This window comes from Mesoplodon densirostris, chromosome 3 (genome assembly GCF_025265405.1).
Source record: "Mesoplodon densirostris isolate mMesDen1 chromosome 3, mMesDen1 primary haplotype, whole genome shotgun sequence".
Taxonomy (NCBI): domain Eukaryota; kingdom Metazoa; phylum Chordata; class Mammalia; order Artiodactyla; family Ziphiidae; genus Mesoplodon; species Mesoplodon densirostris.
In genome coordinates this window covers 48,928,301-48,948,597 of record NC_082663.1, presented here as the reverse complement: position 1 = coordinate 48,948,597, position 20,297 = coordinate 48,928,301, and the positions used below count along the sequence as shown (strand labels likewise).

At 37.3% G+C, this 20,297-nt stretch overlaps 1 protein-coding gene across 1 annotated transcript in view; it reads left to right on the top strand.

Moving 5' to 3' along the window:
* The window catches only part of ELOVL7 (ELOVL fatty acid elongase 7), a 69,014-nt gene that overhangs the window by 48,405 nt on the left and 312 nt on the right, over positions 1 to 20,297 (top strand). The window contains exons 3-7 of the mRNA XM_060091711.1: positions 6,041 to 6,231; positions 9,906 to 9,986; positions 10,878 to 10,934; positions 13,194 to 13,299; positions 18,224 to 18,360. Coding sequence (XP_059947694.1) covers positions 6,041 to 6,231; positions 9,906 to 9,986; positions 10,878 to 10,934; positions 13,194 to 13,299; positions 18,224 to 18,360 — 572 coding nt within the window. The remainder of the gene's footprint in view (positions 1 to 6,040; positions 6,232 to 9,905; positions 9,987 to 10,877; positions 10,935 to 13,193; positions 13,300 to 18,223; positions 18,361 to 20,297) is intronic.

Sequence of the window (20,297 nt, the reverse complement as noted above, 5' to 3'; positions counted from 1 at the left end):
ATGGTCAGTTGTTAGCAGAAAAGATTAGAACCTATGTTTCCTGATTAGGATTAGTATTCTGACATTTCACATTTGAATTACTTTCCACATATTCACCACCATCACCACTTCAGATTAGTTCTTACCCATCAATTAGAAATCACATGTTTACCAAATTCAGGAGGAAAAGTGTCACCTCTTTATACCTACCACAATTGAAATTATATTCCAATTTACACTGATTTCAGCAAAGATACACTGTTTCATGATTGCTGTCTTTCTCAGTAGACTACTGAAGACCAATCTTATCTCACTGAAAAAGGTCCTAACAGTTTTGCCCCTGAAGAATGCCAAGGACCTGAAAGAGATCCCGTAAATAAAGAAGCTTCACTCTGGTGAATGGAGAGTTAAGGGAATTTTTATATTTTCTCATTTTTTTCCTTAGTTTTTCAACTTATGTAATGGTGCAGAGAATTATAGGTTTCTTTAGAGGTCATCTTTCTCTGAAGGTTTACAGTAGTTCTCATAAACTCAGTAATTTAAAAACTAATTTTTTTGTTTTGTTCTAATGGTTTTTATTTATTTATGTTTAAAAATATGAATATTTTAATTTCTTTTCAAAGTAGAGGTGTAACTTGCTACCTGAAGTCTCACGATTTAACCTTGAAAACCAAATAGATTTGGGTACATTTTTTAAAATAGACCTGTTTGGAAGAATAGATCCCTTGCTATCCAACTCTTGCTATTAACTATCCCAATTGCAGGAACCCAAGAGATTCAGGTAATCAATATCCTAACTCAAGAGCCAAATAGATTTAGACGATGATGAGTATCTATAATAGTGCTAGAAGTATAAAATGTTTTAAGATGAACTACTTCTGAATTCCACTTCCACTTTTATTCATGGGTCAACCCTTTATTTTTATTAGGAATACTTATATTGGAAAGCCCAGTAATATTAGGTCAGAAAAAGGAACGACAAAGGGGTGGAGGTGGTTAGGGAGAGGCAAGGAGAACCCTGGAAGCAGTGTTGCAAACAGTGCAGGGAGGAGGAGAGAGAGGCAGGTGATGCTACCAATCTGAAGCTAAGCTAATTTAAAGTCTTGAGAGAAGAGGGAGGGTAGGGATGTGTAGTGAGAAGACCTAGATTTAAGTTCTGACACTACTGTGAACCAGCTAGGTGATCTTGAACAAAGTATTTATTGTCTGTGGGTTTCAGTTTCTTTGTTAGCAAAACAGAGATGAGAATGGTATCCACCAGCTACCAGACAATAGGCATGAACATGCTCTGTTGTTTGGGAAATATCCCAACACAACCGGTGGTGGTGGTTGATGACTGATAGAGCATTTCCATCTTCAGACACGTTTAATATAGCATATCATTTTTTTTTAAAGTTTCTTCACATTTTCTTTTCCTGTCAAAATCTAGAAGGGTTAAAATATTTTGTGTTGAGATTTATAACTTTATGAGAACACTCTCGCGTGTAACAGGAGAGGTTTTTTGCTTCTGCTTAGTGTGGTATCGATCTCTGAGAGCCATCAGGAATCATTTCTGGCCATCTTAGTCCAGTTTTACTTTGCCTGCCCTCTGAAGGTCTGAGCCCATGATCAAGTGCCAAGAATTTCAAGCGTATTCTTGGCTTTGGCCCTAATCCTGAGTAGGCTTCAGAAAACTTAATGATATTCATTGGATTTCTGATTGCTAGAGAAGTGGGGGTCATGCATAGTTATTTCATGTGGAAAATTCCACAGCTACAGAATTTTAAAACGGTTTAATGAATACTTAAGCTATAAGAGGGTTTATTGTGATTCTTAGATATGAGATGTCAAACCTTGAAACAATGCTATAACTTTTTTTTTTTTTTTTTTTTTTTTTTGCAGTATGCGGGCCTCTCACTGTTGTGGCCTCTCCCGTTGCGGAGCACAGGCTCCGGACGTGCAGGCTCAGTGGCCATGGCTCACGGGCCCAGTCGCTCTGTGGCATGTGGGATCTTCCCGGACCGGGGCACGAACCCGTGTCCCCTGCATCGGCAGGTGGACTCTCAACCACTGTGCCACCAGGGAAGCCCTGTAACATTTTTAATGTTTGAAAAGCAACTTTCCTTGCCTTTGAATAATAATGATGATGACTTTTCAGACATAGTTGTGATTTTTTTGCAAGAAGACGATGTCTGAGTAAGATTTGCTGCCACTCTGAACCTTTAGTACTTCACAAAGTATGAGAGGTACATGTTTGCTTTTCCTTCCAGCTTCTTCATCTTATTGGTGCTTAGACTTTTAAAAGGGTGTACTCTTTGAGGTAGTACATGCTACTTAAGAAGCGAACACACTCTTAAAAGTAGTTGGTGGAAAAGTTCATTAATATTCTATGTATGTGGCCCTTGTACTCTCCTGTACTCTCTCTCTTTAGAACGCTCTTAGAAAAGCATTATCGGGCTAGTAATAAGTCAGAACTTTGGTAATCACTGGGTCATGGGCTCTCAGACAGCCTGCCCTCCCATCCTCTGCCTTTATCTTGGTTCTGCTCATAACACTTAAGCCCAACTCCGATGCTAAATACAAGGTACATGAAACTCTCCCTCCCTCTCTAGGGAAAACAGAGCTCACTTGACCCCTGATCATTTTGTAGTTTGTGGGATCACAGACTGAGGCAGAATTAACTTTAAACATTGTCGAGCAGCCCCCTCTACAACCCCCTCATGGAGTCACCAGCCACACCTGGCTTGTAGACATCTCATCACCAGGAACCTCCTGCCTCACATAGAAGTGGGCTCCCTGTTCAGAAAGGTATCACTGTTGCCGAGAGAGAAGGCAGGAAAAGTGAGCAGTCCTCAGAGTCGTGGACATATTAAAACTTTGAATTTTGTTTGCTCAGCAGGGAGAGCTAATTTAAGCAGAGGAATAATCTGAGCAAAGCTTTACTTTTAGAAAGTGAATTTGGCAGTTGTATAGAGACAAGACATAGCAGATTGGGTCAGGAGGCAGGGACATCACATAAAAGATTATTGCAGAGCACCTAGTGAAGAGCACTGAGGACCTCAGTGTAGGTGAAGGAAGCACTGAAGCCCTGGTTTATAACGTTGATGGTTCATCACGGTCACGTTGACAGCTTTTTGCAACATACAGATGCCTGGGACCCATGCCGAGTCTTTTTTTTTTTTTTGCTATCTGGTTTATAAATATTCCAGAGGTGATTCTGCTGTGCTGACAAAACTGAGATCTGCTGAAATAATAGTAGCCATGCTTACTGAGCAACTTGAGGTTGTGCCAGGCTCTTTACTTAAAATAACTCACTAAATCCTCTCTGAGCTACATGCTGTTTTATGCCCAATTTACAGATGAGGAAACTAAGCACAGAGAAGTTAAGTTGGTGGCCCCAGGTCACATAACAAGTCAGTTATGTGAGAGCCAGGATCAGAGCACAGACTGAAATAGGATGAAAAAGCTTGGTGTTTTGTTTTGTTATTCACTTTGAAAATAATATGAAATTAAATTAGCTAGCTTTTCCTAAAAGATAAGATTTTTTAAAAAATCTGTAGAACTGGAAAGTCACACTCAGGATTCTTAAAAAAAGGTGTGTGCTTAAAATGTTAAATTACAGGAAAAATGATTTATTTAAATCATTTTTAAATAAAATGAGCCAGACCAGCATGCGTTTCCTGGCTTTTTGTTTCTCCTACTGCTACCAGCAGAAGAACAGAAATATGATGTCATTTGATACTCGAGTACCACCCCTTCCCCCTCCCCTGCCACCACTGAGCTAATGAAAGAGTACAATAAAATATTTCTAATTCAGGAATTCCTTTGCTTACAAAAACAAAAGCCAAAAAAACTAGTTTTCAATCATGCCTGTGATGTCCATTAATAACAGAAACATTTAAAATTCCTTATAAAGAAAAAGAAAAAAATAAAAATCACCCATATTGTCCCCATCCAAAGGTGATAATGTTAACATTCTTCCAGAAGCCTTCTTTTAGTATTGGTTTTAAGTCTTTATTTCATTGGAGATAAAAACTAGACATATTAATATGGTTTATGATGTTCATATATTTAAGGTTTGGATTACCCACTGATGGAAAAAAATCCGTCATTTATAAATTTATTTTGGCAAAGGGCTATCTTTCCTAAACAGTGCTCCACAGAATGTTAGTTCCACAAGGTGTTAAATAGTATTCTACAAAAAATCAGGGCTCCATGGCCAAGTAAGTTTGGGGAATGCTGCATACCACCATTCTCATCTTGGCAATTCACAACAAACATGAAGCGCTAAGAAATCATGCAGAAAGGCACTTGTTTGTTTAACCTAGCATTTCTAGTAGCCTTTCTCCACTTTTTGTGGAAAGACTTTAAATAGCTTTCTTATATTGCATAGTTTGGGACATGCTTGGATAGGATACAGGGTAAGGCACAAACTCATTTTTCTCCCAAGTAGTCAGTTTTCCTATTTACTGAATCGTCTCTCCCTTCCTGCTTGCTTATGAGGCTTTCTTTATCATACATTAAATTCCTAAATATCTTGGGGTCCCTCCTAGAGCTGACTTTTGGCTTATGTATTATTTTGAGTTAAGGCATCTGTCAGTATTTTTGAGGGAAGCCCATTTGAGTATAGGATAAATCACCTTTAATAGCTACAGCCATGTCAGTTTTCCTATTTACTGAATCGTCTCTCCCTTCCTGCTTGCTTATGAGGCTTTCTTTATCATACATTAAATTCCTAAATATCTTGGGGTCCCTCCTAGAGCTGACTTTTGGCTTATGTATTATTTTGAGTTAAGGCATCTGTCAGTATTTTTGAGGGAAGCCCATTTGAGTATAGGATAAATCACCTTTAATAGCTACAGCCATGCCCTGGTATATCTGAGTATCAAATGTGAACTTTCCAGCAATAAAATTGAGACCAAGTAAGTCATCAGGTGTGGAGTCTATTGAAGAAATGTTTGCATTGGGTAGGAAGTCAGACTCGAAGGGATATTCAACGTTTTTTTGGTGATTGGCCACATCATTAGCAGTTTCAGTGGGCAAGGGCTGTATTCCCCCCACCCTTTGTCCCAATTAACAAGAATGATGTTGATTCTTGATTAACCTAAGGTTAGTCAAGACTTGATTTTGAGTCAGAGGTACTTGGAAACTTGTCCATACATATTTTCCTTTACAATATTCTGGCTTCATGAGGCAATTTAGTAAAATTACACCCGAACTATTTAAGATTATAGAATTAATCACATTTCATCTTGAGTTGCAAGTTTTAATTGATCTAATTCTCATGGCCTGGAACTAGCAGGGACCACATGAATTTCTTTTTTACATGGTTGTGAGGCTAGTACTTTTTTGTTTGTTTTTGTTTAAAATATCAGATTGGTTAGCCCACATTTTGGACACCTAGAACCCACATTTTAGATACTTAAATGATGCTAAATCCCCTTTCAATTGTATGATACAGTATACAGAAAACTTTCCCCCAGTTTTCTTGGGGAAAGAAGAAAGTTGAGAAAAAGCAAAACCAAACATATTTATATATATAAAAGCATGTCTGGATGGAGAAACTCTAACATGTTACTGGTGGTTATAGACAGATGATAAAAGTTTGCTGGGTGTCTTCTGTTCTCCAGATTCAACTGTGTACCCCTGGTAGAATGACCAGGATGAACTACCTCCATGGACTTGCTCCCCTGCCCTCTGGTTTCTGGTTGAGTTCGGCGACTGGAGAGAGAGGGAGGAGGGTGAGGCTGGGGTATTGATTTCCCTGGCCCCTTATTTGCAGGTTTGCTGTGCGGGCTGAATCCCTCAACTGAAGGTCACAGCTCCTCACCAGAAGGGCTTCTCCATATGGCTCTCTCCTGGGTTCTGGTAACCACTACCTTCTTTTGCCCTTTGAGCCTCACTGTTTCGAGCTCCATCACAATTCCTGGTGATTTCCCTTGGCACATCCTAAAAATAGCAGCGATCATTGACCAAATAGTCCACCGTCAGCGTTAGGATCTAGGTGCTCACTTAAATGCTGGTTCCTGTCAGTTATCTCTTGGCTAAATGGATGTGCACTTACACCTTGTTTTTCTCTTAGATCCAAGAGTTGAAGACTGGCTCCTCATGTCCTCACCTCTGCCACAAACCGTCATCCTGGGACTCTATGTCTATTTTGTCACATCCCTGGGACCAAAGCTCATGGAGAATCGAAAGCCCTTTGAACTCAAGAAAGCGATGATAACGTACAATTTTTTCATAGTACTCTTTTCTGTGTATATGTGTTATGAGGCAAGTGTCTTCAGTATTCCTAATGGGAGAATTTTGCCTGAGTCTTTATGTTTGTCTGTCATGATGTTTCTTGTTATGACTGTAAGGGTAACTCTCCAAAATTTAAGAAATTTCCGAAACTTAGCTCACTAGAGTAGGTGTTTGTCAAAGAATTGTTATATATAGACCAGATATTGAACTCCTTAGAGGATCTCAGTATAGTCTGCCTCACAGGTGGTGAGAAAAATTAAGTCCAGGGACTTGCATGCAGTTAGCCATAAAAGATGATTGAATGAGTCCATAAATGTTAAATTTTAAGGAAACTCAGAGTTGGAGAAATTAGATAACTTACCCAAAGTAGTGTAGCTGGTAAGTGGAGGACTGATATTTGAATCCAGGTCGGTCTGACATCAGAGCTCATCCTGACTCTAATGAGTTGACATCATCATGGTAGCAGCTTTGGGTTCTGCATGCCCTGATGACCTGTTAGGCGGTAGACTGTTTGGTTTGATTTAGCTGGGCTTTGTGGGGTACAGAGAACTTAGACTCATACAAAGCAGTAGGTGAGGGAAGCTGTCCCTTAACTGTCAATAAGAGAGGTGGAGAACTTCTAGGACCCGAAAGCAGACTCATGAATGCTCTCTCTCCCCTCTGCTGATTACAAGTCTCAGCCGCCCTCCCTTACCTGCTTTTCTGGGATTTCTTGCTTCTCTTCCAATGCTGGCTGGCTTCCTCATCCTATTCTCCTTACTTACTTCCTCTGCAGCATAGCCTATGCTTCCTCACAGCTGAGTCCCAGGAGGGCCTTGCATGACCTCTCCAGCCTCTCTAGACACCATGGCCTCTGCACATGCATCCTTCCAACCTGATTCCTGCCACGGATCCACCTGATCAGATCACCTTAAATCTGCTCTGGCCTCATTTCTCACAGCCTTCCTGAAGTCTGGACTTCCTTTGCTGCCTTCTACTTTATTTCCAAAATTAACTCACAGGTCACCTTACTCTCCTTTCTGGAGCATAAGCAACTGAAAGGGAAGGAGTAATAGAATAGAGCTAGGGAGCAGAAAAAATACATGCTTTGGGCAAGTTATCAGAGATAGGATATCGCCTACTATAGGACAGTGCTAAGACAGACCTGGAAGCCAGGAGACCAGGGACTAGTTAGTCCCAGCTGCACTACTAACTAGCTACCTGATTTTGAACTAGTCATTTAAATTCTCTGGGCCTCACTTCTCTCATTTTATAGAGTCAGGATTGACCTTGTCTCTCAGATCCCTTTATGCTCTGTGTCTGGTTGTACCATTGAATGTGATGTCCCCAAATATATTTCTCTGGAAGGAATCCAGTTATAACCAGTAAGTTTTGGTTTCTATTTTAGCAATTACACCATAAAAGGTTTGAGAATATCTGAATCTGAGAGTTTCTATTTCCCATTAACCAGTAATACTAGAGTAACTTATATGCAGTTTGGGGGTTTTTACCTGCCAAATATAAATTATTACTCTTCCTTTGTGAAAGCCTAAAATATAGACATATATGTCAAAAGCTCTGCAGGCTTTTGGAATGTTCTTAAACTTAATATCAGGAAAGCATTAAGTTCTACTTTCTGTTTAAACAAAGACTTTTGACAGCTGAGCAGCACGTCACCTCCAGGACACATTCAAACACATGGTTTATTGGGTGGGGCATGATTACATTTGCTCTACAGAGTGAACCCCTCTACTAGGGATGTTAGGGTAAATATGAGTAAGGTGAGAGAAGTACATCAGACTAAAGGAACCCACATGCCTCATTTTATAGTGATGGTTTGAGTGTGCTAGTTACTTGGCACCAGTCAAGAAATAAAGAGAGACCAGTGAAGACCCTGCAGAAGGCTACATCCCACAGCTTCTCCTATTTGGTGCAGCACTTGTTTGGCATAGGGTAGCATGGGGAATCAGTCATCCCCTTTTGAGTGGATGGACTTAGAGTGTTACTTGCATCAGTCAGAAGTGAGTCCAAGTGCAAAAGAATAGGAAGATGCTCACTGACAGATCAGGATTTTGTAAAACAGATTTAACTATTTCTGTACCACATTCCCTTGTTCCTTTGAGAAAATTCATTGACTTGTTTTTGTAAGATACTTTTCTCACCCATGATATATGTCTTATACTTTTCTGAATCTTAATTCTCAAGACTTCATAATTTACCAAGTTAATAGTGTGATTAATTTATATTACAAATCAAGCTAGGAGCTTGATAGTGTTTTTAAATACCACGGTCTAAGTAGTTTCTCTTTCTCCTTCGTTTCTTTTCTTTTTACCATTAAAATGTCATTCTGATTATGCCTCATAAACTTTTGCCTTTAGAAGTTAATTTACTGTAAAGTTGTCATTTCAGCTTTAACAGTAATTAAAAGTGCAAACTTGTAATGTAATAGAAAATGATATAATCCTTATGCTGAGAAAGAAGACATCCTAGGGAAGATGTTGGCATTCATGAGAATAGGACTCCAGAGAAGAACTGGTCATATTGTCAGAACACTAAATTAAGCCAACCATTTAATATAAATGTTAATTTTAAATCAGAACCCTTAGTTTTTCATTTTCAGGTACTGCTTTAAAAGACCTTCCCAGGGGCTTCCCTGGTGGCGCAGTGGTTGAGAGTCCGCCTGCCGATGCAGGGGACACGGGTTCGTGCCCCGGTCTGGGAAGATCCCACATGCCGCGGAGCGGCTGGGCCCGTGGGCCATGGCCACTGAGCCTGCGCATCCGGAGCCTGCGCTCCGCAACGGGAGAGGCCACAGCAGTGAGAGGCCCGCGTACCGCAAAAAAAAAAAAAAAAAAAAAAAAAAAAAGACCTTCCCACTGTCAGACTGAAAGAATGTCAATGTAATCTTTGAGTTAAGGTCCAGATTTATCAACAATAGGCTTTTTCTTCTCACCACTAGCCTAAGGTCACTTCGTGGGTGTGTTGGAATTAAGGCTTGCCAGACTGCACTTTCTTGTTAGTATTTTCATCTCTTACTTGTCATGTCAATCCAAAGCAAAACTGATACGTGAGTCTTGTATTTGGTCGATCTTGATTTAAAAGCTGTGGACTATCACTTCACATTACATCTACTAGCCGAGACAGGAAAAACCCAGTTGATGCAGCCATCGGATGAGTACATTGAGAAAGTTGCTTTGCTCATTTATTTGTTGACTAATTGCAAAGGCTGGAAATTATCAGAAAAGACTGATTTCAGACTTAGTCACCCCTTTGAGAGTACACAGACATATGCACAAGCACATAGAGATGTACATAAGGTCAAACACTTATCGGTATTTGCTGTTCAAACAAAACAGTCCTAGTATTTTGTTCTCCACTATATTAGAATAATCATCCCAAGAAATAGGTATTTTAGTTAGTACGCAGTTTATATAAATGTGACTTTACAATTTTGAAAACTCTTTTTTTTTAGCATCTTTATTGGAGTATAATTGCTTTACAATGGTATGTTAGTTTCTGCTTTATAACAAAGTGAATCAGTTTGAAAACTCTTGATGCTTTGTTATCAAGCGAGTTCCTGGTTTGTAATTGTTCTAGCCCGCCTTTCCTTCTGCACTGACTGCTGACTCAGCTGAGAATGTAATGAAGAGACATACTCAAAACTACCTTCATTGTAGCCGTTGAGCAAATATTTCCTTCTTTAATATGCATGTGCTCTCTTGCAGTTTGTGATGTCTGGCTGGGGTACAGGTTATTCCTTTCGATGTGAAATTGTTGACTATTCACGCTCACCTACAGCATTGAGGGTAAGTTTCTTTTTGGAAAAACTTGTACCACAAAATCAACGTTAAAACTTTTTGGACTCTATTTGTAAACACTGAATGTGAAATCAGAATGGGTAAATGACTCAATTATCAGAATATATGTGTTGAGAGAAAAAGCTAAAAATTACAAGAAAAAAATCAAAGAAATTCAGGTGTGTAATTTTCTGTAAAATGAAAACTGGTGCTTTTCTTTTTGAGTTTCTTGGATTTAAAAGTAAATTTATGTCTGGTTCCTCAAAAAACAGAATTACCGTATGATCCAACAATTCTACTTCTGGGTATGTACCTAGAAGAATTGAAAGCTGGGATTCAAAGAGATATTTGTACGCCAGTGTTCATAGCATTCTTCACATTAGCCAAAAGATGGAAGCAACCCACATGTCCATCAGCGGATGAATGGATAAACAAATAGTGGTATATACATACAATGGAATATTTTTCAGCCTTAACAAGGAAGGAAGTTCTGACAACTGCTACAATGTGGTTGAGCCTTGAGGACATTATGCTAAGTGAAATAATCTAGGTACAAAGGGACAAACAAATACTGTATGATTCTGTTATAGAGGTACACAGAGTAATCAGATTCAGAAATAGGAAGTAAAATGGTAGTTGTCAGGGGCGATTCACCAATGAGGACTTACTGTTTAATGGATACAGAGTCTCAGTCCTATAGGAGGAAAAGAGTTCTGTGAATAGATGGTGGTGATGGTTGCACAAGAATGTGAATGTACTTAATGCTACCAAACTGTACACTCTAAAATGGTTAAGATCGTAAATTTTATGTAATGTGAATATTGCCAAAATTAGAAAAAATAAAATTTTCTTCCATGTAAAAATAAATAAATAAATTCATATCTATGTGTGTTTCTGCAGATGGCACACACCTGCTGGCTTTATTACTTCTCCAAATTTATTGAGCTCTTAGATACTGTGAGTATATAATCACCACATTTGGTAAATGTTTGATGTTTCAATGAAAATAATAAACTGTGAGTGTACAGTTGTCTTATAACTTTGGTTATCTCTCTTCCTCAGGCAAACCTCATATTATCTTTTACTTTTTATTATCAGTTATTTTAGAGAATAGGATAAACTTATTTTTCAGTCTTTTGCAAATGCCAAAAGATTTTTCTTATATATCTACCACCTGGTTAAGATAAGAATGTAACTAACACATATACTACAAAGCTATGTCTCTATATAGATGGATGACAGTTGTTTTGTGAAGTAAGTTCAAGAAGCAAAGAGCAGAGAATATGTTGCCTTTGGTTCTTTATAACAAAGCACTGTGTCATCCATATTCCTTTAAGAGGATAAATGCTTCAAAATTCATAAACTTACACTAGAATGTTAGATTATCCCTGGAATATCAGTAATTTTGGTAACATCAAAACTATTTCCATCTGCCTTTCTGAAGTCCATGTTTACTGGTCTTCTCCCTTCCTGAGTATCAACTCTGACTTTGAGTGACTAGGCCTGGGAAAAGCAAGTGCCATGGATTAGGATCCATGATGAGAGGAGAAAGCCATGCACCTTTATTTCCAGAAACAAAGGAAAGCTGGCTATTTATTTTCTCTTTGTGGCATGTGGATCTTATTTATCTGGAATCAGTTCGGGGCCTAAGACTGACACGTGTTTTCTCTCTTCAGAATATATACCACTACATTTCTGGTAGAAAATTTCAACATGCTTTACCTTCTCAGCTGGCTACACATAATGTTAGAATTAGAAAGGAGAATTTAGTGAGTGTAGAATCCAGTGGTTCTCAAACTTTAGCATGCATTAGATTCACATGGAGGACTCATTAAAAACACGTGTGCTTGGATCCCACCCTCAGAATTTCTGATTCAGTACGTGTTCGATGGGGCTCAAGAATTTGCATTTCTCTCAAGTTCTCAAGTGCTGTTATTGCTGTTGGTCCAGGGTCCACACTTCAAGAACCCCTGCTGTAGTCCAGTGGTTCTCAACTGCTGTGGTGCTGGAGACCTAACTGCGTTAGAAAACAAAAACCTGGGCCCTGCCCCCAGAGATTTGGTGTCAGATGGTCTGGAGTTAGAGACCAGGAATGGTTATTTAAAAACAAAAAACAGACCTTCTTGGTCATTGTAATATGCAGGCAGGGTTGAGAACCATTGACCTAGCCTGGAGCACTAAATCTGAAGGGAAATGGAAGCCAGAAAGTTACAAGACTTGTCCAGAGGAACGCCACTACTGACTAGGACTAGGACCCCAGATTGCTGGTTTATGGCTTTTTCTGTTGCACCGTGTTGCCTTCCTCCACGTGCATAAGCAAAAGCATTTTGACTTCATTGTTCCTGCTTTGCATGTTCTCAGTTTCAGCTTCCATAAGGAAACTTGCTGCTCTGTGTTCTTCCCTGAACCACATTTCTCAACTACTCTTAGGAATGCTTTTGTTTCTGCTACTCTGTTTAGTCCTGTACTTAGAAGTCTACCTCATCACTGGTCTTCTGCATTTTGAATATTTTTGAACATTTATTTCTGCTTTTGAATATTGTTTTGAACGCCCCCTCCACAAAGCCTTCCTATTCTACCTCTTTGTTTGTCGTTTCTGTAAACCACTGGATACATTCAATCTGGATGGTGCCTTTGTTGCCCTTCTCATTTTTCCTAAGCTGCTTTGCTTTCTTTTCCACCCTACTTCCCCAATTAACTCTTCAAGTATTTCCCTCTTCCTCTTTCTTTAATAATAATTTGCTAACTTCTGATTTGCTACAAGTCCTCTTTTAGTTTGCTTAATCCCTTATCTAACTTGGTAGGATGTGTTAGTTAGGGAGCAGTGTAGAAATTCAGTCCTAGGACTTAAAAGTCTCTGCTTCCCCATATATTTCAAAATCCACGTGGGTTTTTTTTTTAAACCAATAACATTTTTTTCAATAATTTTTGGTCATATTCTTCACTTTATATCTTTGATTTTTAAATCTTCATTCAATATCTTTTCACCTTTTTATTGATTCTTGCATGACTAGGCATTGTACCTAAGTTCTCTCATACTTATTAGCTTTTGAGCTGCCTCTTGGAGAATCAGCTGCTTCTATAGGCATTCTGTAAGGCAACTCTTTCAAAGCACATTACAACATGGAATAGTTTGCATTTTGCCAATAGTTTTGTAACACTAGATAAATTATTGCATGATTTTATATGAACTTGATTTTCTTTAAATTATTTCAGATCTTTTTTGTTCTGCGTAAGAAAAATAGTCAAGTGACTTTCCTGCATGTCTTCCATCATACCATCATGCCATGGACCTGGTGGTTTGGAGTCAAATTTGCTGCAGGTAGCCAAGGGAGAGTTGGGATCATGTGTTATAATTGATTACGTTTCTGTATGCTATAAGCATAAATTCTGTCCTTAAACGTGATTTAAAAGAATCTCAAAACATCAAAGAATCACTTTGATCAAACTTCTGACTTTCATTAATTATCTGAAACATAAACATAGGACTCCTAACTAGATCTCCCCTCCACCCCCCAATACTCTTTAATGTGTAAGACCTTTGGGTATAGTCTTCTACACATATCCTTTAGTTGTTTTGTTTGGATTTTATTCTTTTCCTATATAGTTCTATAACTATTTTTAAATAAATCATTAACAAACAAATAAAATGGCAAAATCCTTGTTTTATAGGAATATAGTTAGATAACTTATTCCTTGTGTGTTTCCAGGAAGTTAGAATGTTTGTCTTAAGTTCCATGTCTTCTTTGCTTTCAAATTTCCAAAAACGGATACACATCCCAGTCCCTAACAGCTCTGTAAAGATGTGTCAAATTGCAGTTTTCCACCTTCCCTAAACATCCTACCATAATAAAGGATGTTTTGATATTGTTTTTTAGGTCAAAAATAGTTTAACTCAAAAGCTTGGCAAGCAGGTTCTTTAGTTGGTTTTGATTTTATGCTTCTCATCATCTAGAATATGAGAAAACAGAAAGGTAAGTAATTTTACCTATCATAAATTTTTTAATGAGTGATATCCTGAAGGATATAGTCTTACTAGCAAAAGTTGTTTGGGGGATTTATGTATGCTAGTTTCTTCAATTTAAGAAGTCTTCATGTAAGCCTGCAGCCCATACTAGACAAAGCTTTAACACTTCTGTGAAGAGCTCACCTCTATTGGGTATTCTGACTTGGTAAGACTAAAAGGAAAGAGAAACCGCAATTGAGGAACTCCTGTTTGAGTTTTAGACTCTCTTGGCATGGGGAAAAATTCTGCATGTCTCAGAGCATGAGGGGACATGGATAAGCCAGTGGCTAGAAGAAGATGGCAGAACCTAGGGGAGCTGGAAGGGCTGTCCCTACCTTGGCCTAAGGGCATCAGATTTTCCAGCATGTAAAGTAGCTCCTTGCCCAAAATTGGCATTTATCCGTTGAGGATGTTTTTTTAAAGGAAATGTAGTTGTTTTTCTTATAATGTATATGTGTTAATTTAAAAATTTAACTCACATTATAACAAGATAGTCTCATCTGTGTCCATTTTACAAATTGAAGGTAGATATATTATTTAATCTCCATTATTTTTCTTTATTTTCTGTGTTTTTATTTTCTCTCACATGTATATTGTGCCTCTCAGTTCTTTCTACAGTGATATTTCTTAACACTATTTTTTTGGTGAAAATTAGAAAATACCTAAACATCCAGTAATAGAATGGTTATGATGTCTTGTGTTTATAATCATGAAATGCACATGATATTGAAAGACATTTAGCTCAAACTTTTGTTAAGAAGCTTGGCTCCTAAATTATCAGAAATAGATGACTATTCTTACTATTCTGTTTTTAAAGTATGCTAGACAAGGTGTTTTCACTCCCTTAGAACTCACTTATTCAGATTTCTTCCCTGAGACCAGATTATTCTATTATAACACTGAAAAATAAATATAGATTTAAAATATATAGGAAGACAATACCCCAAAAACAATGATTTAGAGAAATCGACACAAAAGTGGTCTCCCTCTCCTTCTTTATCCACCTCTGCATTTTCTATTTTTTCTAGTTTGAATATCTGTTGGTTCTGTAATGGGAAAGAATAAATTTTATTTACGAATAGAGTTGAGCATTTTTCTAGTTTCTCTCTTTGAGTCCACTGATAGTCTAGTTTCCATTTAAAAAACAAGCAATGCTTTCAATAATGAACATTTAAACATATAATATTCCTCAATTTTTCAATGTTACCATGTACATTAAGCACTTTGTAGTAGATTCATTGTCCACACCTCAATTCCCCTTCTGCTTTACAAAATGTAAGTGGTAGAAAATAATGTTTTCTTCTCTCTCATATGTTCCATGAGTTGGCACTTCTGCTCAGTCTCATGTGTGGGACCTAGTAAACACTTGTACAGCACACCTGATATCTATTCAGTGACAAGCACAGCAACAAGAGCTGAGGTATTCCCAGAAGTGTGGTGTGGCATTGGCTTTCATTCCTAGAATAAAACTGTCCAGTTTAAACTGTCCTTTCAAAAACTTGAGCACAGCTGATCTCTATCTAGTATTTAATTTCCTGTTTGCCTATTGTACTCCTCCCTGGGATAATGGCAATCCACCTTTTCTTTTGAATGTGATGAAAATATTTCTGAGGCAGGTTTTTATATTAATTATGTATATACTCCCTCCCAGAGATATGGAAAGTTGTGATAACTACCCAGGTGGTTCCTTTATTTTTTTCCAAACCAAAGGAGTAAAATGTGATGGTACTAATTATAATTCATCCTGAGATGTTTGCTTTTCAGAACTATTATAAAGAAGAAAACAAGCTTAGAAAATACTTTATTAGAAAAGCCTTCCAAAGAAGATACGAAAAGCATTATTAATTAAAATGTGATTTTTTGGTGAACAAACATTAAAATAACTTCTCAGAGAATAATCATTACTAGAGAAAATAAGCAAGTTAATTTGATTTGATAGCTTATTTTGATCAGTAACCCTTACTGAACACTCTTAGCTATACTAGTGCTTTGTTAAATTCCTGTCCGTAGGAGCCTCATTTTAGGACATTTAAATGGTGAAAGTTTCTGAGTGGAAAATAGAACTCTTCTACCAAAAAATGGGAAAGGTGTCTTAGTGAGAAAGGCTCAGTCTAATGTAGTTCATTATCAAGCATGAAATAGATTTCCTGTGTATATGTAATTGTGAGACAAATGGACTTGAGAGGTATTTGACTTGTCCCCATGTTAAGCAGCTTGACTCCTAATCTATTCTATTTTTAAATTAGCCTAGAAAAGTTGTTTTCATACCATACTAATTTATTTATTCACGTTTCTTTTGGGAAATAAGACGAATCCAAATGTAAATAATAAAAGCTGGAAGGTTGTTAATAAGCTTCATTAATTCAGTTTCTTCTGACTTGAAATTTGTGGTAATTACAGGATTAGCTGAAATTTGATTTACTTACTTAGGAGAGGGAAGCTTATGAAGCACAGTATAGCAGAAAAGAGACTTTAGGGGAATATTTAAACTACTTACAAGTAATTATTTAAAACAAGTATTTTAAGGGTGTACTTTGGCAGTGGTAGTATTTAGAAGAATCTAGCATTGCTGCAATTATGAATGATTTTTTAAAAAAATAATTATTTCTTCCACGAAACAATTTTTATGACATTTCTCCTTAGAAGATTGTGGTTGAAATAATAAATTTGTATTTTGCTTTAAACTTTCTATAACTCATAGTGTTGATGAATTCAGTCCTTCCTCTAACATAGGCAAATCTGTGAGGTATTGCTTAATTTCTGAAATTAAAGAATATTAGAATAAATAAAATAGCATATTTTGGAGAAAAATTTAAATTCTAGGTCAGCATTACTAAGCTAAATCAGGCTGTGCATAAAGAATGAAGATTCTTTAAGATTGTGCATCTTAGGAAAGAGACACTAGGGAAGAGTTTTGGTTTTTTTCCCTACCATCAACTGAACACTCTGTTACCCCTTCCACTGTACTACTGATCCAGCTAAAGACAATTGTAACAATCTTTGCTTATATTCCCCCCAGGGTCCTTTTCTTCTATTCTAAATTGAAAGTGATCAGTGGGAGATGTGGTGAGATTAGAAGAGGAAAACCAGGATAGGAAGGCACAATTGATAATAGTCAAATAGAAGCAGTAAGGAAAGATGATTTAACAATTAATAAATGTTTATTTTGGAAAAACAATGATTGATTAAAACAAACCTAGCACAGCTTGGTAATGAAAGCCAGTGGTTTTACTGCCAAAATTTTGTGGCACTTGGACTTCCCTGGTGGTTCAGTGGTTAAGACTCCATGCTTCCACTGCATACTGCAGGGGAACAGGTTTGATCCTTGGTCAGGGAAGTTCCGCATGCCATGCAGTGCGGCAAAAAAAAAAAAAAAAAAAAATTGTGGCACTAAAAGTATTTATGGAAAACTATTGAGAATGAAAAAAGTTAATTTGATTCCACACAATATTATGTAAAATAATATTCTTAGTGGCTTTATTCATAATAACCCAAATTGAAGACAACTCAAATGTCTTTTAATGGGAGGATGGATACATTGTGATGCATTCATATCACGTAATACTACACAGCAATAAAAAGGCAATCACATAGTTGAATCTTAAAAACAGTATGTTGATTGAAAGAAGGTAGCCACAAAGAATACATCCTGTGTAATTCTATTTATATGAACTTTTGTAACAGGCAAAACTAACAGTTGATGATGGAATTCAGAATAAAAGTTACATTAGGAGGAGTATGTTCTTGGAAGGAGCACATGGGAACTTTATGTGGCATCAGCAATGTTCTATATCTTGAATTTGGTGGTGGTAACATAGGTGTATACATATGTAAAAAATCATCAAGTTGTACACTTAAGATTGGTGTACTTTGTGTGCTTTATATATGTTAATTCTCACTAAAAGTGAATTGGATTACTATTACTTAGCAATATATTATATTTAAAAGGAAGTCAACTTAGTTTGTTAAAGTAAACCCAAATCATAAGACTATTTTAAGGTTAAGATATCACAGAATAAAGTCATGCTGATTTATTTTACAAGATTTGTATTTTAGTTTTACTAACTGGATGTATTATCCAGCTCCCTCTAATTTTATAGCTATTTAACAATAGTGATATTTCATATATATTTTTCTTCCTACTAAAATTAAAGAAATAATTTTACTAAAATTTCAGTTCAGACAAAAATATGTCTCATTTTAAGGAACAGTGCCCCTATTTTACAATATTTTTTTCCAGGTGGTTTGGGAACATTCCATGCCTTTCTAAATACAGCTGTACATGTAGTCATGTATTCCTACTATGGACTGTGTGCATTGGGACCAGCCTACCAGAAGTATTTGTGGTGGAAAAAGTATTTGACATCACTACAGCTTGTGAGTAATTAATTTTCTTTAAAACCAGATACGAAACTAAACTGGAGTCCCTTGTCTTCCTTACGAATGAGGATACTAACTAAAGAGCAAAGTTTACAAAACACAGGGATATAAATTGTCTGGCCTCTTATGGCATCCCATAATTGTCCTTTCTTTGTTATGTGAAATTTTGTCAGGAATTTTATTGAAAGCAAAGCCTATTTGGTAGCCAAGAGGCTCAGACAATTAAACTAGCGTGTGTATCTTTATACTGTTTTATGCATTTATATAAAATAAAAATATTTATGTTCAAAATTATGTGAACCTTATCATACATAATATTAAATTAGGAGTTAGACATTCCATATTCTGGATCTAAATGACCTTGAGGGAATGTAACTTTGAGAGGATTATGAGCCTTCCTGTGTGCCTGCCTATCTAGTCCTAACATTTTTAAGTCTATTTTTCCTCCAACTAGTAAAAGTACTATGGGAATTAAAGGTGTAGAATGGTGGTGTAATATACATATTGACAAAAGTGACAACACCCTAAATAACCAACCATAGGGAAATGAAGAAGTAAATTATTTTAATTCCTGCTTGGGAATATTACAAAGTCATGAAAATTATTCACAAGTCCTTTCTTTTTAAGCACTTTTTATGATTGTAAAGTAATATATCCTCATTGCAGAGAAATTAGAACATCTATACTGCATATAGAATTTTGTATCAGGCTTTTTTTTCACTTAACATACTCTTAAATGTTGTAGAAACTTTTTAATAATGTGGAAAAATACTTATATAGCAAAAAGAATACATGTTCATTATTTTTTCAAATATGTTGATAATATTTACACAAACACATCTGCATAGAATGTTGAGGATGCTGCTTACACTTTCTAAGGTTTCATTTTCTCGTCTGCAAAATGAGAGGAATAACTGTATCTACTGCGCAGGAATGTTCTAAAAGTTCCTTAAGATAATGCAAGGAGGGCTTCCCTGGTGGTGCAGTGGTTGAGAGTACGCCTGCCTATGCAGGGGCCCACGGGTTCGTGCCCCAGTCCAGGAAGATCCCACACGCTGCGGAGCGGCTGGGCCCATGAGCCATGGCCGCTGAGCCTGCGCGTCCGGAGCCTGTGCTCCGCAACGGGAGAGGCCACAACAGTGAGAGGCCCGCGTACTGCAAAAAAAAAAAAAAAAAGATAATGCAAGGAAAGCTGATGATTATAACAGGAACAATGTGAAAATCTTAACTATGGTTATAACAGGATAGATTGTGGGTAATCATTATTTATTTTTATGTATAGATTTTTATTTTCCAAAATTTCCACAGAACGCATGTTGCCTTTTAATCATGAGAAAAAATATATCAAAAAAATCTGGATGTTAGCCCAAAACATGTCCCTTTTAAGACTGTGTAGAACGTTCTAGAACACAGAGCCCTTGGGCATCGCTAGGAGGGTCACCAATGCTCTCTCACTCCTTGCAGATTCTCTGCTGCAGTTGGCAGGTAGGATGTATTTTTTATCTATGACGGTGGAGGACCAGTGGCAGATATGAGGACTTAGCGATGCTTTGGCTCCTACAAAATAAGCGGGGCTCTAATTAGAATGTTTTTATTCCCCTCCCCACCAACGGAAATATCCAGTGTAACAACAGGACAGAATGTTTGAAATCAAACTGCCCTAGAAAATAAGGCCATAAGGTAGTGGTCCTGTATGCATTTCATCGGTCAAGGACTCAAGTCAGAGACTGATGGTTCTCTGAGTGTGAAAGGGCTGCTGCACTGCCCTGCTCCAGGGACATTTACATAGCTCCCCCTGGAGCTGTGCACTTTGGCAGGACTGAATAGTAGTTCCAAATTCCCATCTGCATTTTGACATTGTTCCACCCACTGTCATTCCCATAGAGGCTAGATTGAAAGATAAAATTCCCTGTCCAACAGTAGCCTGGATGTGG